Source organism: Pyrgilauda ruficollis, unplaced genomic scaffold (genome assembly GCF_017590135.1).
Source record: "Pyrgilauda ruficollis isolate IOZ18807 unplaced genomic scaffold, ASM1759013v1 scaffold21, whole genome shotgun sequence".
NCBI lineage: Eukaryota > Metazoa > Chordata > Aves > Passeriformes > Passeridae > Pyrgilauda > Pyrgilauda ruficollis.
In genome coordinates, this window is record NW_024520318.1 from 389233 (window position 1) to 404904 (window position 15672).

The window sequence follows — 15672 nt, forward strand, 5'->3', positions numbered from 1 at the left end:
AGGGCAGGAATTACTGACATACACAGTCACCAGATCCGGGGTTTACTCCCAAATAAAGCTGAACTGCCCTTCGGAGCAGCCAGAGTCAGTAAGCTGCTCAGGTGTTAGCAAGTGAGTTGTTTTAGTTTAAAGCAGATAGAATTAACCTGTGGATTGTCTTGGGCGGTTTGAACAAGAATCTGTTGGCCATTAAGGCTGTGCAGTGGGTGTTCTTAGAAAATCCATTTTGCTGCATTTATTGAATGTTAATGTTACTTGGCAAACACCCTTTTGTGCTCTTCAGCAGCAGTAAACCAAACTATTTTTCAAGTTCTCTATGAACACGCAGAGCAGAGCGTGCAGCTGCAGAATCAAGACTCAGTAGGAGACACTCGTGTGTCCAGTTCTGTTTTTGGGTTTGTCTGGACTGCTCTCTGAAGAGCCTTTACCCTCCTGTAGAAGACCTTCTCCACAAAGGGCTTGCAGAGGAACATGTAGATCAGGGGGTCCATGCAGACGTTGGTGGCTGCCAGCCACAGGGTGCTCTCTTTGGCCACGAAGAGCTGGTTCTGCAGGTGGCAGTCCATGTGGGCACTGGTTTGGCTCACAGTGTAGGGCACCCTGCTGAAGTGGAAGGGGGCAAAGCACACGAAGAACACGGTAAAAATGATGAATACTTTCCCCTTGATCCGTTTTTCGCTTCTGTTGCCTGTCTTCTGTGTTTTTACATAGGACTCATATACCTTTTTGGCAATAATGACATAAAATAGCAGCATGAGGATGAGGACGGTCCAGAAGATGAACTGGCAGACATAGTTGACAGCTCCGTGCCATTTGAGCCCGAGGTGACTCTTCAAGGAGGCACACTTCCTCACGGACTGCGGCGTCGCTCTCTTGTTGGACAGGACCATGTTGGGCAGGGAGAGAACGAGGAAGAAGAGCCAGACCAGAGCTGCCAGGATCTTTGCTGAGGTCAGGTTTTGCACCCAGAACTTCCCAAAAGGTCTCACAATCTTGAGAAACCTGTCGAGAGCAATGAGCCCCAGCAGCACTATGCTGATGTACATGGTGTCGTAGAATATCACGGCTGAGAAGCGACAGACAAAGGCCTTGAGCTGCCACGGTCCCAGGCCAGAGTCCGTCAGGATCTTCAGAGGAAGCATCAGGGTCATTATAAAATCAGAAACCAAGATATTTTTCAAGTAGACAATGAAGGTTGATGTGCTTGGAATGTGGAAGAAAGCCCAGCAAGCCAGGCTGTTCAGCACGAGTCCCAGGAGGAAGATGAGGCTGTAGAGCACCGGGAAGAGCAGGTGGGTGACGCTGGTGTCACGGTGGCACTGTGCAGGGGAGGGTGCCCCGCTGCTGTTACCCACAGAGCTCGTGTTTGCAGGGTCTCCCATGGCTGGAAACAGACTTGGGTGAAAAGGAGGGAGAGAACACAAAACACAACCTTCTGTAGGTAGTATTACATGTTCCTTACAGTGACAGCAGGTTTGCACGAATAAACACAAAACCCCAGCGTGTGTTAAACAGCCCAAACAATTCATCTTCTGGTTCATGGAAAACCTAAATCTTTGCTGAAATTTAAATTGTTTGCAAGCTAGCATCCGCTGAAGAGTTAAAAAGGTTCATACTTGTTTTGGAGGCTGAGGGTGTTGTCAGCAGGGTATGAGAACAGACTGCCTGGAGCACTGTGGGCCTTTCCATGGAAATGTATTTTAGCACTGAATGGAAATGTTAGAGCTGTGGCCCAAAAGCCAGCCATTCCTGGGTGAGGGACTTCTGGTAATTCTTTCCAAGCACCCACTCTTCTCCTTCCTCAGCACAGCTTTAGGCAGCATTTCCAAGATCAGATGCACACAGGTGGCTCCCAGCCCTGAGCCCAGCTGCCCGAGCACCCCATGCCACCCCAACACCCTGACCCTGTGAGTACCTGGACAAACCTGCAGCAGCTGTCACAGAGCCCTCTGTGGCTGTCCCCACCTCATCCGCTGCTCCTCTGCCAGCAGAAGCCTCGAGCAAAGTGCTAACAGTGGGGAAATGTAGAAAGATGAGACCTTTTTCTGTTGGTGTGTGGTTTCCTTCCTCATTTCCAGTGTCGCCTGAGTTAGTCACATTTGCTGTTGCTTCTGTCTCTTCCCTTTGCTCTGCGTGAGAAAGCACACCATCTGCTCCCAGACTAGGAAAGGAAACCTGACCCTGCCTCTCAAGACAGACACATTTCTGGGTTTGTGTGTGCGTGGGACAGACCTGCTGCACCTGGGCTGGTAGGATGAACAAACACAGAGTGTTTCCTGGCAGCATCACAGGATAACCCTCAAATGTAGCTCCTAGCTGTAGTTTGTGTGTGAATTCCACGTTCTGGATGGCACCAGTCATTGCCAAAGCGTTACAAGAGTCTGCTCAGAGCCACCTGGCAGTGGTGCTCGGGGGCTGCCCCTCTCCTGCCCTGACACAGGGGCCAGGGCTCGGCTCTGGCTCTCCAGAGGGGATTCCTGGTGGGTGTTTTGGCCCATGCAGGCAGGGGATGCTCCGTGCTGCTCACAGCCCCTTCCTGGTGCTGGCAGGAGCTGCTGCTGCGTGGAGAGCTGTGGTCTGGTGGTGTTTGTTGGGTACAGGCTGGAATTGGGTGCATTTCTCTGAGCAGAGCTGTTTGTGTAGGTTTATTGCTTCCTGCTGCTGGGCCAGCCCTGGCTCAGGGCTCCTGCCACGGGGGCAGTGGCTCCTGTCCAAGCCATCTCCTGGCAGGTGTGGGTTGCTCCAGGAGCTGCTCAGGCTGCAGCTGTGGCAGGGAGTCTGTGCATCAGACCTGGGATATTTTGGTTAATGTGGGTGCTGGTGTCAGTGTCAAAAGGCTGCTGAGAGCAAGGAGCCCTGAGGGTGGCTTCAGTCACCCTCAGCACTGTCACCAGTGTGATGTGTCCCTGGCCACCAGACCTGCCTTCTGCTCCCCACTGGTGCCCAGGTAAGGGTGTCACATCCCCTGCAGTGCCCAGCACTGGTGTCCAAGGCAGTGCCTTCCGTGCTTTCTTCCCAGCTGAGCCCTTGACGCTGTCAGAGGCAGCAGGTACCTGTGCACACCCACCCGTGGTGGCTCTGGGGACAGGTGTGTGTGGTGTCTGTTGTCTGGACAGCTCACCTGACCAGGGAAAGCAGCTCCTGGCTAATTGCCACTCTCTCTCCACGTGTAGGTGCAAAATAGGTGCAGAATGAGTTCTGGGTGGGAGTGGGGCATGTGGCACTTCCCTCCCTGGGCACTACTGGGAGCTGACCTGCCCAGGGCCTGTGGGCTGCTGGGGGAGCAGGCTCTGGGGTGGCTGGGCACTGTTCCAGGGCAGTGCTGGTGCTCTGGCTGCACCCCAGGCACGGTCTGTCTCAGCTGGAGCGGGCACAGTTTGGGGCAGGGTGAATCCATCCCAGCGGGCTGGAGAGATGCACAAACCCCAAGGCCGAGGGTGGCGGTAGGTGAGCAACAAGTGAGCTGCCTTTTGACTTCTTAGGAAATTGTGTTTTGGTTGCAGAAGAGCCCTGGCAGGCAGGGACATGTCCCAGGAGGGATGGACAGGCCGTGGCTTTGGCAGGATGAGCTCTTGTGTGGTGGGGACACCCACTGCTCAGCTGGAGCTGTTTGCAGAGGGGATAAATGAACCACAACATATCCCAATAGCCCACAATCTATTTCATGTGCAGTTGCTGTGATACCTCAAAATGTCATGTACTTAAAAATACTTCCCTGACTTTTTTCAATTTTTCCAAGTGCTAAAACGGAAGTGGGTGAGTATTTTGTATAGTGGAAAAAGCTGCCCTTAATTATCAGTAAAGGAGTTACCATGAGCCTGTCTTTCCCCAGGATCTCAGTATGATGTAAATCAAGTGTTTTTGTGTTTTCTGATATAAAGTTCTCTGTAAAAACATACAGTTTTGTTTATTTATGTAGTAAAGGGAAGGATTTGGGGATTTAGTAATATCAAGATAAGCCTGATTATGAAATAATTTCCTCTGAAATACAACTATTAATTATTGGTCAATGGATTAGGAACTGCAAGCATAGAATGAGATAAGCAGTGTTATTCTGTTACCAAAAATCTGCCCAAATGGCTGTCTCTAAGTTTCTGTTTGTCTGCCAGTTGCATACAAGGTGACAACTCCCTGTATTGAAAAATCACATCTACTGCGGATTTTATCTGCATTTCTCAGGTCTTGTGTTGTCGTGAACTTTACTCTGGCCCAAGTTTAGCTATTTTTGCAAAATCTTTACAGTTCATGGTATCATCTGTAGCATTTCATGGTTCTAGGTTTTTCCTGACAGTTCCACCTTTGAGTTCAGACTTGTTCCCAGCAGTCCTGACAGGCGTTGGGGTCTGGGAGCTCCTGGTTTGGCAAGGCTGGGGGCTGGGGCCGGGGGACTCCTCTGGTATGTAGCTCTCTATTTTTGCAGGAGTGGTGGTGGCTCCAGGGGGCTCGTGCTTCCATCTGCAGGGCTGTTTCTAGAGAAATGGGTGGAGTTCTGGGTGCTCCTGCTGGATTTGTGCTCCTGCCACCCTCGGTGAGCGTCTGTGGCCAGGAAGGGGCGTGCAGCCCTGAGAGCTAGAGCGGCGTCTCGTCGGTGTCATCCCCCTCGTTCTGCCCCTTGGCCTGTGCCCCCAGCCCTGCCCCTGCCCTGTGCTTGCACAGCATGTCCAGCAAGGACTTCCTAAATGATTTGCAAAGGAAAAAGTATATGAAGGGATCCAGGCAGGCGTTGAGGGACGTCAGCCACAGCGTGGTCTCCTTCAGGTAGAACAGCGTGTTCCGAGCAGAGCAGTCAAACACATCTCTCGTTTGGCTCAAGGTGTAGGGGATTCTGGTAAAGTGGAATGGCACAAAGCAAATAAAGAACACAGCAATTATTATGAAAACCTTGAAATTGACAGTCTTTTTAGATGCCTTCCCTGTGCATCGTGTCCTTTTGTAGGATTTGTACAGTTCCCTGCTGATGAGGATGTAACATACCACTATGACTGCTAGGCTCACCCAGAAGATGAGCTGACAAATGTAGTTCACAATTTCATGCCAGACTAAGCCAAACTCTGATTTCAGGAGAGCACACTTCCTCACGTTCTTGGGTGTTTTCTTCTTATTATTTAAGATCATGTTGGGTAGCGAGAGAGCAAACATTGACACCCAGATTGCTGTGGACAGGATCTTGGCAGCTAAAAGGCTGCGTGGAGTTGATGTTCTGAAAGGGGAAGTGGCCTTCTGGTAGCGATCAATAGTTATCAGACCAAGAAAGAGGATGCTGATGTACATGGTGAAGTAAAACACCACCTGGGTGACCTGGCACACAAACCCCCGCAACACCCAGGACACCAGCTTTGCATCACTGAGGATTTTAAATGGAAAAGTCAAGATCATGAGGAAGTCGGAAATCACAGTGTTCTTGAGGAAGATGATGAAATTGGATTTACTGGATATTTTAAAGAAGACCCACATTGCCAGGCCATTCATCGTGGTCCCCACCAGGAACAGAAATGTGTAGAGTAAGGGGAAGATGACTTGGCTGATCCTGCTGTCGCTGGTGCAGTTGCTGTCATTCCTGAAGGAGCTGAAGTGGATTGTGGCTTTCATTTGCATTGTGGTTATTTCTTCTGCCTGGAGAAAAAAAAAAAAAAAACAGGAAAAAAAAGAAATTGAGAGTTTTGTCTTTTATGAGGCTTCAGCCTTTTCAGTCAGTTTTGAATGGCTGTGTTGTGAACAAATGCACTCTGCTGGTGGGCTGCTCTCAGGTGTGTGGTGTGCAGCTGCCTCTGTGCCAGTTTCTGTGTCTGGCCTCTGCCTGTGTAAAACAGGCACTCAGGGGAATTGATGTGCTCCCAGCTGACGCCCAAATCCCTGACAAAGTCTAATTTCTTCCTAGGAAGTAGGAAAAAACCAGCTTTTTCTTTGAAAGCTGTCTTTTCCTTTGCAGAACGGAGCAGGTTGCTCTGGCAGGCCGGTGCTGTGGGCAGAGCTGGGCAGGCTGTGCCCCCAGCCCGGGGCAGGTGCCGGGAGGAGCCGGAGCTGCTGGCAGGGCTGCTCTCAGCGAGGGGGTCCTTGGCAGCCCTGCAGCCCTCCAGCGTGGCCCTGGGAGCGGGCAGAGGCAGGAGGAGCAGCTCAGATGCCAGGCCTGGGGCTGAGAGCTGCCTCCGGCTCTGGGCGGCGGTCGTGGCCAGAGACAGCTCCCGATTCCAGATGATGCACCGTGCGCTTCTGCTTCTGTTTTCTGCAGAAAAGAGAGAGAAATGAAATTCAAAGAAATATTTAGCAGATTGCTTCCTGCCTTTGACTGACTCCCAGAGGCACTATTTATAAAGGGAGCGGGAATTTGTCAGATTGTGCAACTTTTCTGAGCACGGAGCTGCGTTCCTGTCTGTCCCTTTTGGCCTTGTGAGTCCTGAATGCTATTTCTGTACACAGCCTTGTTCCTTAAAACTTTTAAAGCACTTGAAAGAAGTAGTGATTTGTTTCTTTGGGGAATATTATTTAAGGAAATATTTCTTCCTTATGTGACTTGTAGGGCAGTGCTTCAGGTTTTAAGCTACATACAGTAAGTCAACATTATATGATATATACATGTAATTGAAAGACTGAATATAAACAGTTACAATGAAATAAACAACAGTTACAATGAAATAAACTACACATTTCAATTTCTTTGGGATGTGCAAGACACCACTTTAAGATCTGCATCTTTTTTTCAATGGATTTGTATGTAGTAAGTGTCAGCTTCTAATCCTCTGTCTTCTGTTTGCTGATCTGCTGCAGAGTGTTGATCCATCCCAGAATTTGGTTTTCTCCTCCTGGCAGTCACGGGGAGAGGGCTGAGCTGCTGCCCTGCCCCATGGTGCTGGGGATGACCAGCAGCTGCCACAAATCCCAGTTTTCCATTGAAGCACCTGGCTGCAAACAGTGTGTGCGGGCTGAAGCCTGGAATGTGAGTGATCCATGTCCCTTACCCTCCTGGTGGCACTTGCAGCTCTTCTGGACTGTCACCTCTTTGCTCTGGGATAACCTCATGGTAGCTCTGACAGCGTTTCATGCTCTGGTGTGTCTGTCACAATTATAATGGAAAACTGGGGCAAGGAGGGTTTGTCTAGTCGTGAGTACACCTTTACTAAGGTTTTTATTGCCTTTTAAATCAGTAACAATGGAAACGTGCTAGGGCTCCATGAAATATAAAATTACTGAGGTAACCATTTATATCTGTTCAGTTGAGGGTGAAGGACAGAAGGCCGGGAAGACCAAACCAGAGGAGACCAGCTCACAAAACTGCAGCAGTTGTCCTACTTTGCTGAACATCAGGTGCCATCTCAGGTAGTGTGGCAAACGGTGACCCTCGGGGTGCTGCTGTACCTGAGGGGCCCTCAGTCACCTCTGACTTCTGGCATTCCTGTTCCCAGACCTCCAGCAATCTCCACGAGCAGATGCCCAGCTTTGCCTCAGGAACGTCGCACCACCTGCCCTTGGCTCCTCTTGGATCTCGTGGAGCCAGCACTGAGCAGCAATGGGCTCACAGACTTTGCAGAACAGGTGAGCAGAGCTCATTCGAAGGAGTCATGCCAGGACAAAGCTGCAGTACATTTTCTACGAAGCCAGAAAAACCCCAAGGTCTGGACTGCAAATTCCCCAGATTTGGTGCCATGTGCTTGTGTCTGTTTCAGCTTCCTGTCCTCTGAAACAGAATGCCAGGCACTTCTCCTTTCTCTGGTACTGTGATAGCTGTGGGGAATCAATACATGCATTTTCTTTTTAAATCTTTCAAAATTAATAAAATTCTAGATTATTTTAGCACACAGGTTGTTAGGATGGGCTTTGCTGTTTTTGACCAAACCATGATATTACTCACTAACACATCTGATTGCCTGCAATGCTGTGGATTTCTGAGGAGTAGCTCTGAGGGGTGGTTTTTCTACTTTAACCATTTATTTGGCTCCCTCTTCTCCTTGTTTTCTAGTGAATTGCATTTTTTGTTGCCACACAGTTTATCCGTAGTGTGTTTTGGGGGTTGTTATTGCTCCTGTTTTAGGTGCTATACTTGGCACTACTTTCAGTTTGTTGTTGGTGTGTGTTCTCAGCTGCTGAGCGAGCGGAGCCTGCTGGAGGCTGAGCTGCACCACGGGCTGGGTGTCAGCATGGTGGCCTCCTCCTCCTCCTCCTCCTGCTCCTGCCCAGCTCCGAGCAGCTGCACAGCTCCTCCGAGGGCTGCTGGCAGCTGTGCCTCTCTGAAGAAGGGGTTTGCTCTCTCTTCAGCCCCTGGGTTCAGTACAGGTGTGGCAGTGCTGCAGGTGAGCTCAGGGCCGTGTCTCACAGCCTGTGGCCACTGCCAGGGCTGCTGGGTCCCCCCCCGTTTTAGCCCTGGCCAGCGAGGGGGTGTGCATCCCCATCTCCTGCCCCTGGCCCCCTCTGGCTCCCTGGGGCCTCTGCCACAGGTGGCACCAGCTGTGAGGCCGGGGCTGTCACCTTCCCCAGCGGACAGAGGGGTCGGTGGGATCTGTGACAGTTTGGGACACGATTCTCGGGTGCATCGGGCAAACGCGGGGTGCTTTTGTTTGCAGGTTGTGTGGGGCGGTGAGCACGCTGTGAGTCCCTCTGGGGGTTCCTCTCCAGAACGATGTTTTAGCTTACCTGTACAACCTGTACGTGCCCTGCAGCCGCCTGAGGAGCTCGTTTGGAGACCTGTTCGGGTGGGTGCTGAAGGAATTGCTGTCACCCCGCCCACAGGCTGGTGCGGGCTGCTGCGGTTTCCCTTTGCTTTGCATCCCGTGGAAACGCCGCGGTCTTTGCAGCCCTCGCTTCACTGCTGCAGCTGCTCTGCCCGTGCCCGGGGGATGTGCGGTGCCCGGGGGATGTGCGATCCCTGAGTAGGTGCGGTGCCCGGGGGATGTGCGGTGCCCGGGGGATGTGCGATCCCTGAGTAGGTGCGGTGTCGGGGGGATGTGCAGTGCCCGGGGGATGTGCGATCCCTGAGTAGGTGCGGTGTCGGGGGGGATGTTCTGTCCCCTGAGGCTGTGCGGTCCCTGAGGATGTTCGATCCCCGGGGGATGTTCGGTCTCTGGGAGCTGTGCGGTCCTGGAGGATGTTCTGTCTCTGGGGCTGTGTGGTCCCTGGGGGGTGTTCGGTGCCCGGAGGATGTTCGGTCTCTGAGGATGTTCAGTCCCCGGGGGCTGTGCGGTCCTGGAGGATGTTCGGTCTCTGGGGGCTGTGCAGTCCCGGGGTATGTTTGGTCCCGCAGGATGTGCGGTCCTGGAGGATGTTCTGTCTCTGGGGCTGTGCGGTCCCTGGGGGGTGTTCGGCGCCCGGAGGATGTGCGGTCCCTGAGGATGTTCCGTCCCCGGGGGATGTTCTGTCTCTGGGGCTGTGCGGTCCTGGGGGCTGTGCGGTCCCTGGGGGGTGTTCGGCGCCCGGAGGATGTGCGGTCCCTGAGGATGTTCGGTCCCCGGAGGATGTTCGGTCTCTGGGGCTGTGCGGTCCCGGGGGCTGTGCGATCCCTGGAGGATGTTCTGTCTCTGGGGGCTGTGCGGTCCCGGGGGCTGTGCGGTCCCTGAGGATGTTCGGTCTCTGGGGGATGTTCGGTCCCTGGGGCTGTGCGGTCCCTGGAGGATGTTCTGTCTCTGAGGGCTGTGCGGTCCCTGAGGATGTCCGGTCTCTGGGGGATGTTTGGTCCCTGGGGCTGTGCGGTCCCTGAGGATGTTCGGTCCCCAGAGGATGTTCGGTCCCTGAGGCTGTGCGATCCCTGGGGCTGTGCGGTCCTTGGAGGATGTTCTGTCTCTGGGGCTGTGCGGTCCCGGGGGCTGTGCGGTCTCTGAGGATGTTCGGTCCCCGGGGGATGTTCGGTCTCTGGGGCTGTGCAGTCCCGGGGTATGTTTGGTCCCGCAGGATGTGCGGTCCCTGGAGGATGTTCTGTCTCTGGGGCTGTGCGGTCCCGGGGGCTGTGCGGTCCCTGGAGGATGTTCGGTCCCCGGGGGATGTTCTGTCTCTGGGGCTGTGCGGTCCCGGGGGCTGTGCGGTCTCTGAGGATGTTCGGTCCCCGGGGGATGTTCGGTCCCGCAGGATGTTCGCTCTCCGGGGCTGTGCTCGGGGAGCGGGGGCTGTGCTCGGGGGCTGCTCTGCCCGCAGCCCGGGACCCTCTCGGTGCAGCCGAGCCCCGGCATCAGGCCCCTCACCCCGCTGCCCCCGCGGGCTGGGGGCGCCCGGCTCGGTGCTGGGGCAGCTCGGCTGCAGCGCAGGCAGCGCTGGCTGGAAGAGCTGCCGCCGCTGCACTGCTCTCTAAGGGCTTCCTTTGATGCGGGGAGAGGCACTAATGTGTTTGAGTCTGTGAAGCTTTATGCTTGGGTGTTCGGTTCCTTGGTTTTTAAGTTAAAAAATAATTAGGTTCCCGTATGGCATATTTTTGGCTTTGACTTTGTAAAGGAGGAATGGAAAACTTTCAGATGCAAATCCACGTATTGTGATGCTCACAAACTGCCCCAGTTGCCGTTTCCCCTCCTGGTTTGTGTCCCTAGTTGGGCTCTGCAGAGTTCAGGTTTGTGGTTCCATTTCATAGGGAGCAGGAAAGTATTTCTCAGTAATAATATTTTAATAGGCTTACAGACACCTGGCAGCAGTAGGGTTTAATCAGAAACACCAGGAAAAAGAAATAGGAAATATAGAACTGCACAAGTGTCTGAGCTCTATGTTAATTTCTTCTGCTTACAAGCTAAACTTCAGTAACACAACAAAAATAAGTTTTGTTAACGTTGATCTACAATAACAAGTCAGAACAGGCTCTAGTAATGATACAAGATATTAAAGAATTTGTTAAAGATATCATACACAGAACTTGTTTGGAAGGACCTTTTTTTTAGTCAAGTGGAGTTAGAAATTCCTGAAAACTGTTACTAAAATTTATGTATACATTTTGAAACAGCTTGTTGGTCTCCTTTCAAAGCACCCAGCCCCCGTGCATGTTGACAGTAACATTTTCAGCTCCTTTCTAGCCTGCTGTAAGCCCAGCTGTTTCCCTCAGTCAGTTTGAGGCAATAATAAATTACAATTCACAAATGCTCACATTTAGAGACTCACCCTCTGTGGATTGCGGTGCCCTGCTCTCCTCTGCAGTGTCTTCTGAGCGTGTCAGTGAGGGAGGGGTGTGTTTGGTTTGGTGTGCCTGGAACAGTTACTTATCTTCCCTAAACTTCCTCTTTTGAAAGAATTCTTTCACTTTTTGAAAAGATTCTGTCTGCTGACCACTCCTTCAGTATTGCTTCTGGTGCGTGTGTCTCAGAGTGGAACACTCAGTGGATTTCTGTCTGTGCTGTTGCACTGGCTGTAGAGCAGAGGGTTGACATCAGGCACTGTCCTTGTAATTAATTACCCTGCTAATGACCTCGTCCTCCTGCCCTGGGGTATCAGGATGTGGAGCAGCATGCAAGGGCTGGCAGTGACGGGGGTCCCAGGGCTGCAGGAGATGTTTTAAGGTAACTTCAATTCATAGATTCTTTTCAGTAATGAGGAACTCTTCCCAGTTGGGCTAATTAGTGACATTTGTCCCTGTGACATAAAACTTTGTGCTGGAGACAAACACTCCTGGAATATTTTGGGTGTGAAATTTGCATTCCTCACTAACACCTATTTTTCTCCACTTCACATAGTGGTGTTCCTGGCCTGGGACAGTTCTTGCCCTTGTGTCTAATCATTAATGTCAAAATATGAGCTTCAAGTGTCTTTTCTCTATTTACTGATTTCCAGACCCTGTTTCTTACATCATCTTATTATCAAATATAGCCTTTAATTTGGATAAATTTTCTCATTTCTCCTTAATGAATACCCTCTGCCCCAGTGCAGCTCCCTGGGTCATGACACAGGAGAGGGTGGCAGTGCTGGGAAGTGAGGCTGTGTGCCTGTAGGGACACCTGATGTCCCAGGAAGGTGCTGGGGAGGAGGCTGAGGAGCCTTACCCAGCTGCTCACAATTTCAGTCCTAGAGGTGTCCAAGAAGTGATTTGGAAGTTCAAGGCTTTGTTTGCAGGAAAACTTGAACGAACTAGGTGTATCAGCCTTATTATCTGGTAGATGCTGCTTATCCAAAATGAGCTTGAAAATGTGTGAGAAGTGCTAACCAGGCAGGGTTTGGGCATGTGTGAGAAGTGCTAACCACTCAGGGTTTGGGCATGTGTGTGAAGTGCTAACCAGGCAGGGTTTGGGCACGTGTGAGAAGTGCTAACCAGCCAGGGTTTGGGCATGTGTGAGAAGTGCTAACCAGGCAGGGTTTGCCATGCAGCAGCTTTCCTGCCGTGTGCATTTGCAGAGCTCAGGTTCTGGTCCCCAGCAGTGCGCGTTCCCAGGTGGAGCAGAAGATCTGCAGCCACATCCAGCCCCCAAACTCCAGCCTGCAGCGGGATCCGGAGCTCATACTGGATTTCCTGGAGAGCCCTCAGCCCCCAGCATTAACTCCTGGGTGCTGGGCAAGGTCCTGGTGCCGAGGCAGCCCTGCTGGGCTCTGCAGGGCAGCAGGCTGGGCAGGTGACCCTGCTGGGCTCTGCAGGCATCCCTGCCGCCTGCTTGTCCGTGCCTTGCCTTTGCCATCGCTGTCACTTTCATCCCTGTGCTGGAAATGTGTAAAGCACTCTCAGTTAGTTTGTTGAATCAGTCTGTGCAGGTTCTCAGAAGGGAGGGAGGAGCAGCAGGCGCTCGCTGTCAGACAGGAGCAGTTTGGTATCAGCAGCTGTGCAGTTCCAGGCTGAACAGCTCAGGACAACCTTTGCCTGTTTGAAGTCTGGAAATGAGGGCAGGTTCTGCATTAGGTCCTTGCCTACTGTTACAATGGGTGTTTTGTTTATTAAATGTGTAATTTATGGATTAAGTCTACATAGGTTTACGAAAAATCTGGTTGTTAAAAGTAATATGAATTTTTATTGGGGGAATGGCTTTAAACTGGCAGAGACTAGATTTACATGGGATACGAGAAGAGAAATTCTTCCCTGGGAGGGTGGGCAGACCCCAGAGCAGCTGTGGCTGCCCCTGGATCCTGACAGTGCCCAAGGCCAGGCTGGACACTGGGGCTGGAGCACCTGGGGCAGGGGAAGGTGTCCCTGCCATGGCAGGGGTGGCACTGGGTGGGATTTAAGGTCCTGCCAACCCAAACCAGTCTGGGATTCTCTGGAGTGTGGGGCATCCTTGGCAGGGCAGAGCAGCTGAGAGGAAGCAGTGTTGTAAGAGCACAAAAGGGAACATCTAAATGCAGCCAAACGAGTTTCACTCTAGAGTAGAGAGAACATAACTTGCACTGGGCTGAGTCAACTCTGCTGTTTGTTAAGCTGTTACATAAACCTGAATCATGCCCCAAATCCCACATTACACCGTATGGCATCTCTGAAGTAAAACTCTTTAATGCCAATGGATTCTGTGGCTTGTCTCCCTCCTGATGGCAGTGCTGGCCAGGCAGGGGGAAGGGTCCTGCAGTGACCTGTCACAGTGGCATGAGCTGGGGAGGGGTGCCTCACACCCGGGGTGTGTGCACTGCTGCGCGAGACCCTGCAGTGTTTGTCCTGCCAGGTGAGTGACCTGTCCCTGCAGGTGTGTGACTGTCCCCACAGGTGAGTGACCTGTCCCTGCAGGTGTGACTTGTCCCTGCAGGTGTGTGACTGTCCCCGCTGGTGTGTGACTGTCCCCAGAGGTGTGTGACCTGTCCCTGCAGGTGTGTGACTGTCCCCACAGGTGAGTGACCTGTCCCTGCAGGTGTGACTTGTCCCTGCAGGTGTGTGACTGTCCCCGCTGGTGTGTGACTGTCCCCAGAGGTGTGCAGGTGTGTGGCTGTCCCCACAGTTGTGTCACTGTCCCTGCAGGTGTGTGGCTGTCCCCGCAGGTGTGTGGCTGTCCCCGCCGGTGGGTGACTGTCCCCGCAGGTGTGTGACTGTCCCCGCAGGTGGGTGGCTGTCCCCGCAGGTGTGTGACTGTCACCACAGGTGAGTGACTGTCCCCGCAGGTGTGTGGCTGTCCCCGCAGGTGTGTGGCTGTCCCCGCAGGTGGGTGACTGTCCCCGCAGGTGCGTGAGTGTCCCCGCAGGTGGGTGGCTGTCCCCGCAGGTGGGTGAGTGTCCCCGCAGGTGGGTGGCTGTCCCCACAGGTGTGTGGCTGTCCCCCAGGTGAGTCACCTGTCCCTGCCATGTGTGTGACTGTCCCCGCAGGTGTGTCACTGTCCCCGCAGGTGTGTGACTGTCCCCGCAGGTGGGTGGCTGTCCCCGCAGGTGTGTGGCTGTCCCCACAGTTGTGTCACTGTCCCTGCAGGTGTGTGGCTGTCCCCGCAGGTGTGTGGCTGTCCCCCAGGTGAGTCACCTGTCCTGCCCCGCCTCCCCGGCCCGTGTGCCGCCGGCAGCGCTCCTCCCCGGAGGATGCTGTCCTCCCGCGGCACTGCCCTCCCTCCCGGCAGCTGCCAGGGAAGCTCCAAGGGACAAGCCCGGGACGAAAGCCTTGCTGCTGGCCGAGGAGGGCCGGGCAGCCGCGGCGGTGCCGGTGCCCAGCAGGTCCTGCAGGCTCGGGGCTCTGGGCACGGCTGCTCCCTGTGCTGCTGCCAGCAGCCCGGCCCCTGCCCGCGCCCTTGCTCCTCAAACACCTTCCTGCTCTTCTCAGGGCCATCAGTGCTAATTCCCGTCGCTGAAATCATTGCATTTCCACTGAAATGGGGCTGTGAGGAAGGACATTTCCAGGCTGGCACTGGGGCTCGTGAGGTCCTGGGCAGACCCTTGTGTCCATGTCCCACCTCCCACAGCCTGTGGGGAGCCTGGGGCAAGGGTGACCTCCAGCTTCTCCTGCACCCCTCCAGCACAGCCCAGTGTGCCTCTCCAGCACAGCCCAGTGTGCCTCTCCAGGACAGCCCAGGTGTGCCTCTCCAGCACAGCCAGGTGTGCCTGTTTCCCCAGCACACAGGTGAGCTGTCAGCTCCCTCATCCTCCTGCTGCGGAAAGTGAGCCCACAGTTGGTCTTTGATGGCTGCGTAATTTCAGTGAAGATATCCACAGTGCAAGCTGAAAATTGCAGATGTTTCACTACTGAGGAGTCGATACCAGTAATCTTAATTATTTGGGAAATGGTTAGGGTGCAGGTAAAGCTAGAGGGAGTTGCTGGAGCTTATAAATTCTCTGCAGCTGGCAGTGTGAGAAGGGCAGTGGCAGAGGCACTGACAGGGACACACACTGTGCTGTTTGGGAGCCTTACATGGAAATGAAGAGTAAGTGTGATTTCAAGCATTTACATCATTTAATTTTGCCTCATTTGTCATGCAGGTGAGGTAAGGGAAGTAATTTCCTAAATCTGTGGTGTCAAAACCAACATAGACTTCAGTGTCTCATTGTGGTTAAGGTCACATGGACACAGTGAACCAACAGGCTCCTTTGTCTATCTCAGTGCCCACAGCTTATTTTGATATTAATCCATCATAACCACAAACCCCAGCTGAATTAATCACTTACCTGTTAGGCTGCACTTTCAATGTCAGAAGATTCAGTTCTTTCTTCAGTTCTTGAGCTTCTGTAGCTGTTCTAGATGGAGGAGGATTTTTACAAAGAAAATGTTAGTTGGTGAAAAATACCCATTTTTTACAAGATTTCCCCTTCTTGCCACAGAGAAATTATTTTTTGGAATTCATTCTTCTCGTGATTGTCACCTCTTGGCTGCTGCTCACAACAGCATCGAAGTGG

The 15672-nt window shown here is 52.9% G+C and overlaps 2 protein-coding genes across 3 annotated transcripts; both read right to left on the minus strand.

The window, feature by feature from the left end:
• Positions 1–32: 32 nt before the first annotated feature.
• P2RY13 (purinergic receptor P2Y13) lies at positions 33–1988 on the minus strand. Its single transcript, XM_041467868.1, has 2 exons — positions 1916–1988; positions 33–1395 (listed from the first exon to the last, which is right to left on the minus strand). Exon 2 carries the CDS (start codon positions 1380–1382, stop codon positions 351–353), a length of 1032 nt encoding a protein of 343 aa, XP_041323802.1. The 5' UTR covers positions 1383–1395; positions 1916–1988; the 3' UTR covers positions 33–350.
• A 1941-nt stretch (positions 1989–3929) lies between these two features.
• P2RY12 (purinergic receptor P2Y12) lies at positions 3930–15672 on the minus strand. 2 transcript variants are annotated; one of them, XM_041468042.1, is made up of 3 exons: positions 15639–15672; positions 15445–15513; positions 3930–5613 (listed from the first exon to the last, which is right to left on the minus strand). In XM_041468042.1, exon 3 carries the CDS (start codon positions 5593–5595, stop codon positions 4570–4572), a length of 1026 nt encoding a protein of 341 aa, XP_041323976.1. In that variant the 5' UTR covers positions 5596–5613; positions 15445–15513; positions 15639–15672; the 3' UTR covers positions 3930–4569. The 2 variants fall into 2 exon arrangements, with proteins under 2 accessions (XP_041323976.1, XP_041323975.1); XM_041468041.1 differs by lacking the exons at positions 15445–15513; positions 15639–15672 and adding an exon at positions 8626–8844 and having other exon boundaries at positions 3930–6223.

Coding starts and splice junctions, on each gene's coding strand:
- P2RY13 (XM_041467868.1), bottom strand. CDS start 1,382: ATGGGAGACCCTGCAAACACGAGCTCTGTGGGTAACAGCAGCGGGGCA.
- P2RY12 (XM_041468042.1), bottom strand. CDS start 5,595: ATGCAAATGAAAGCCACAATCCACTTCAGCTCCTTCAGGAATGACAGC.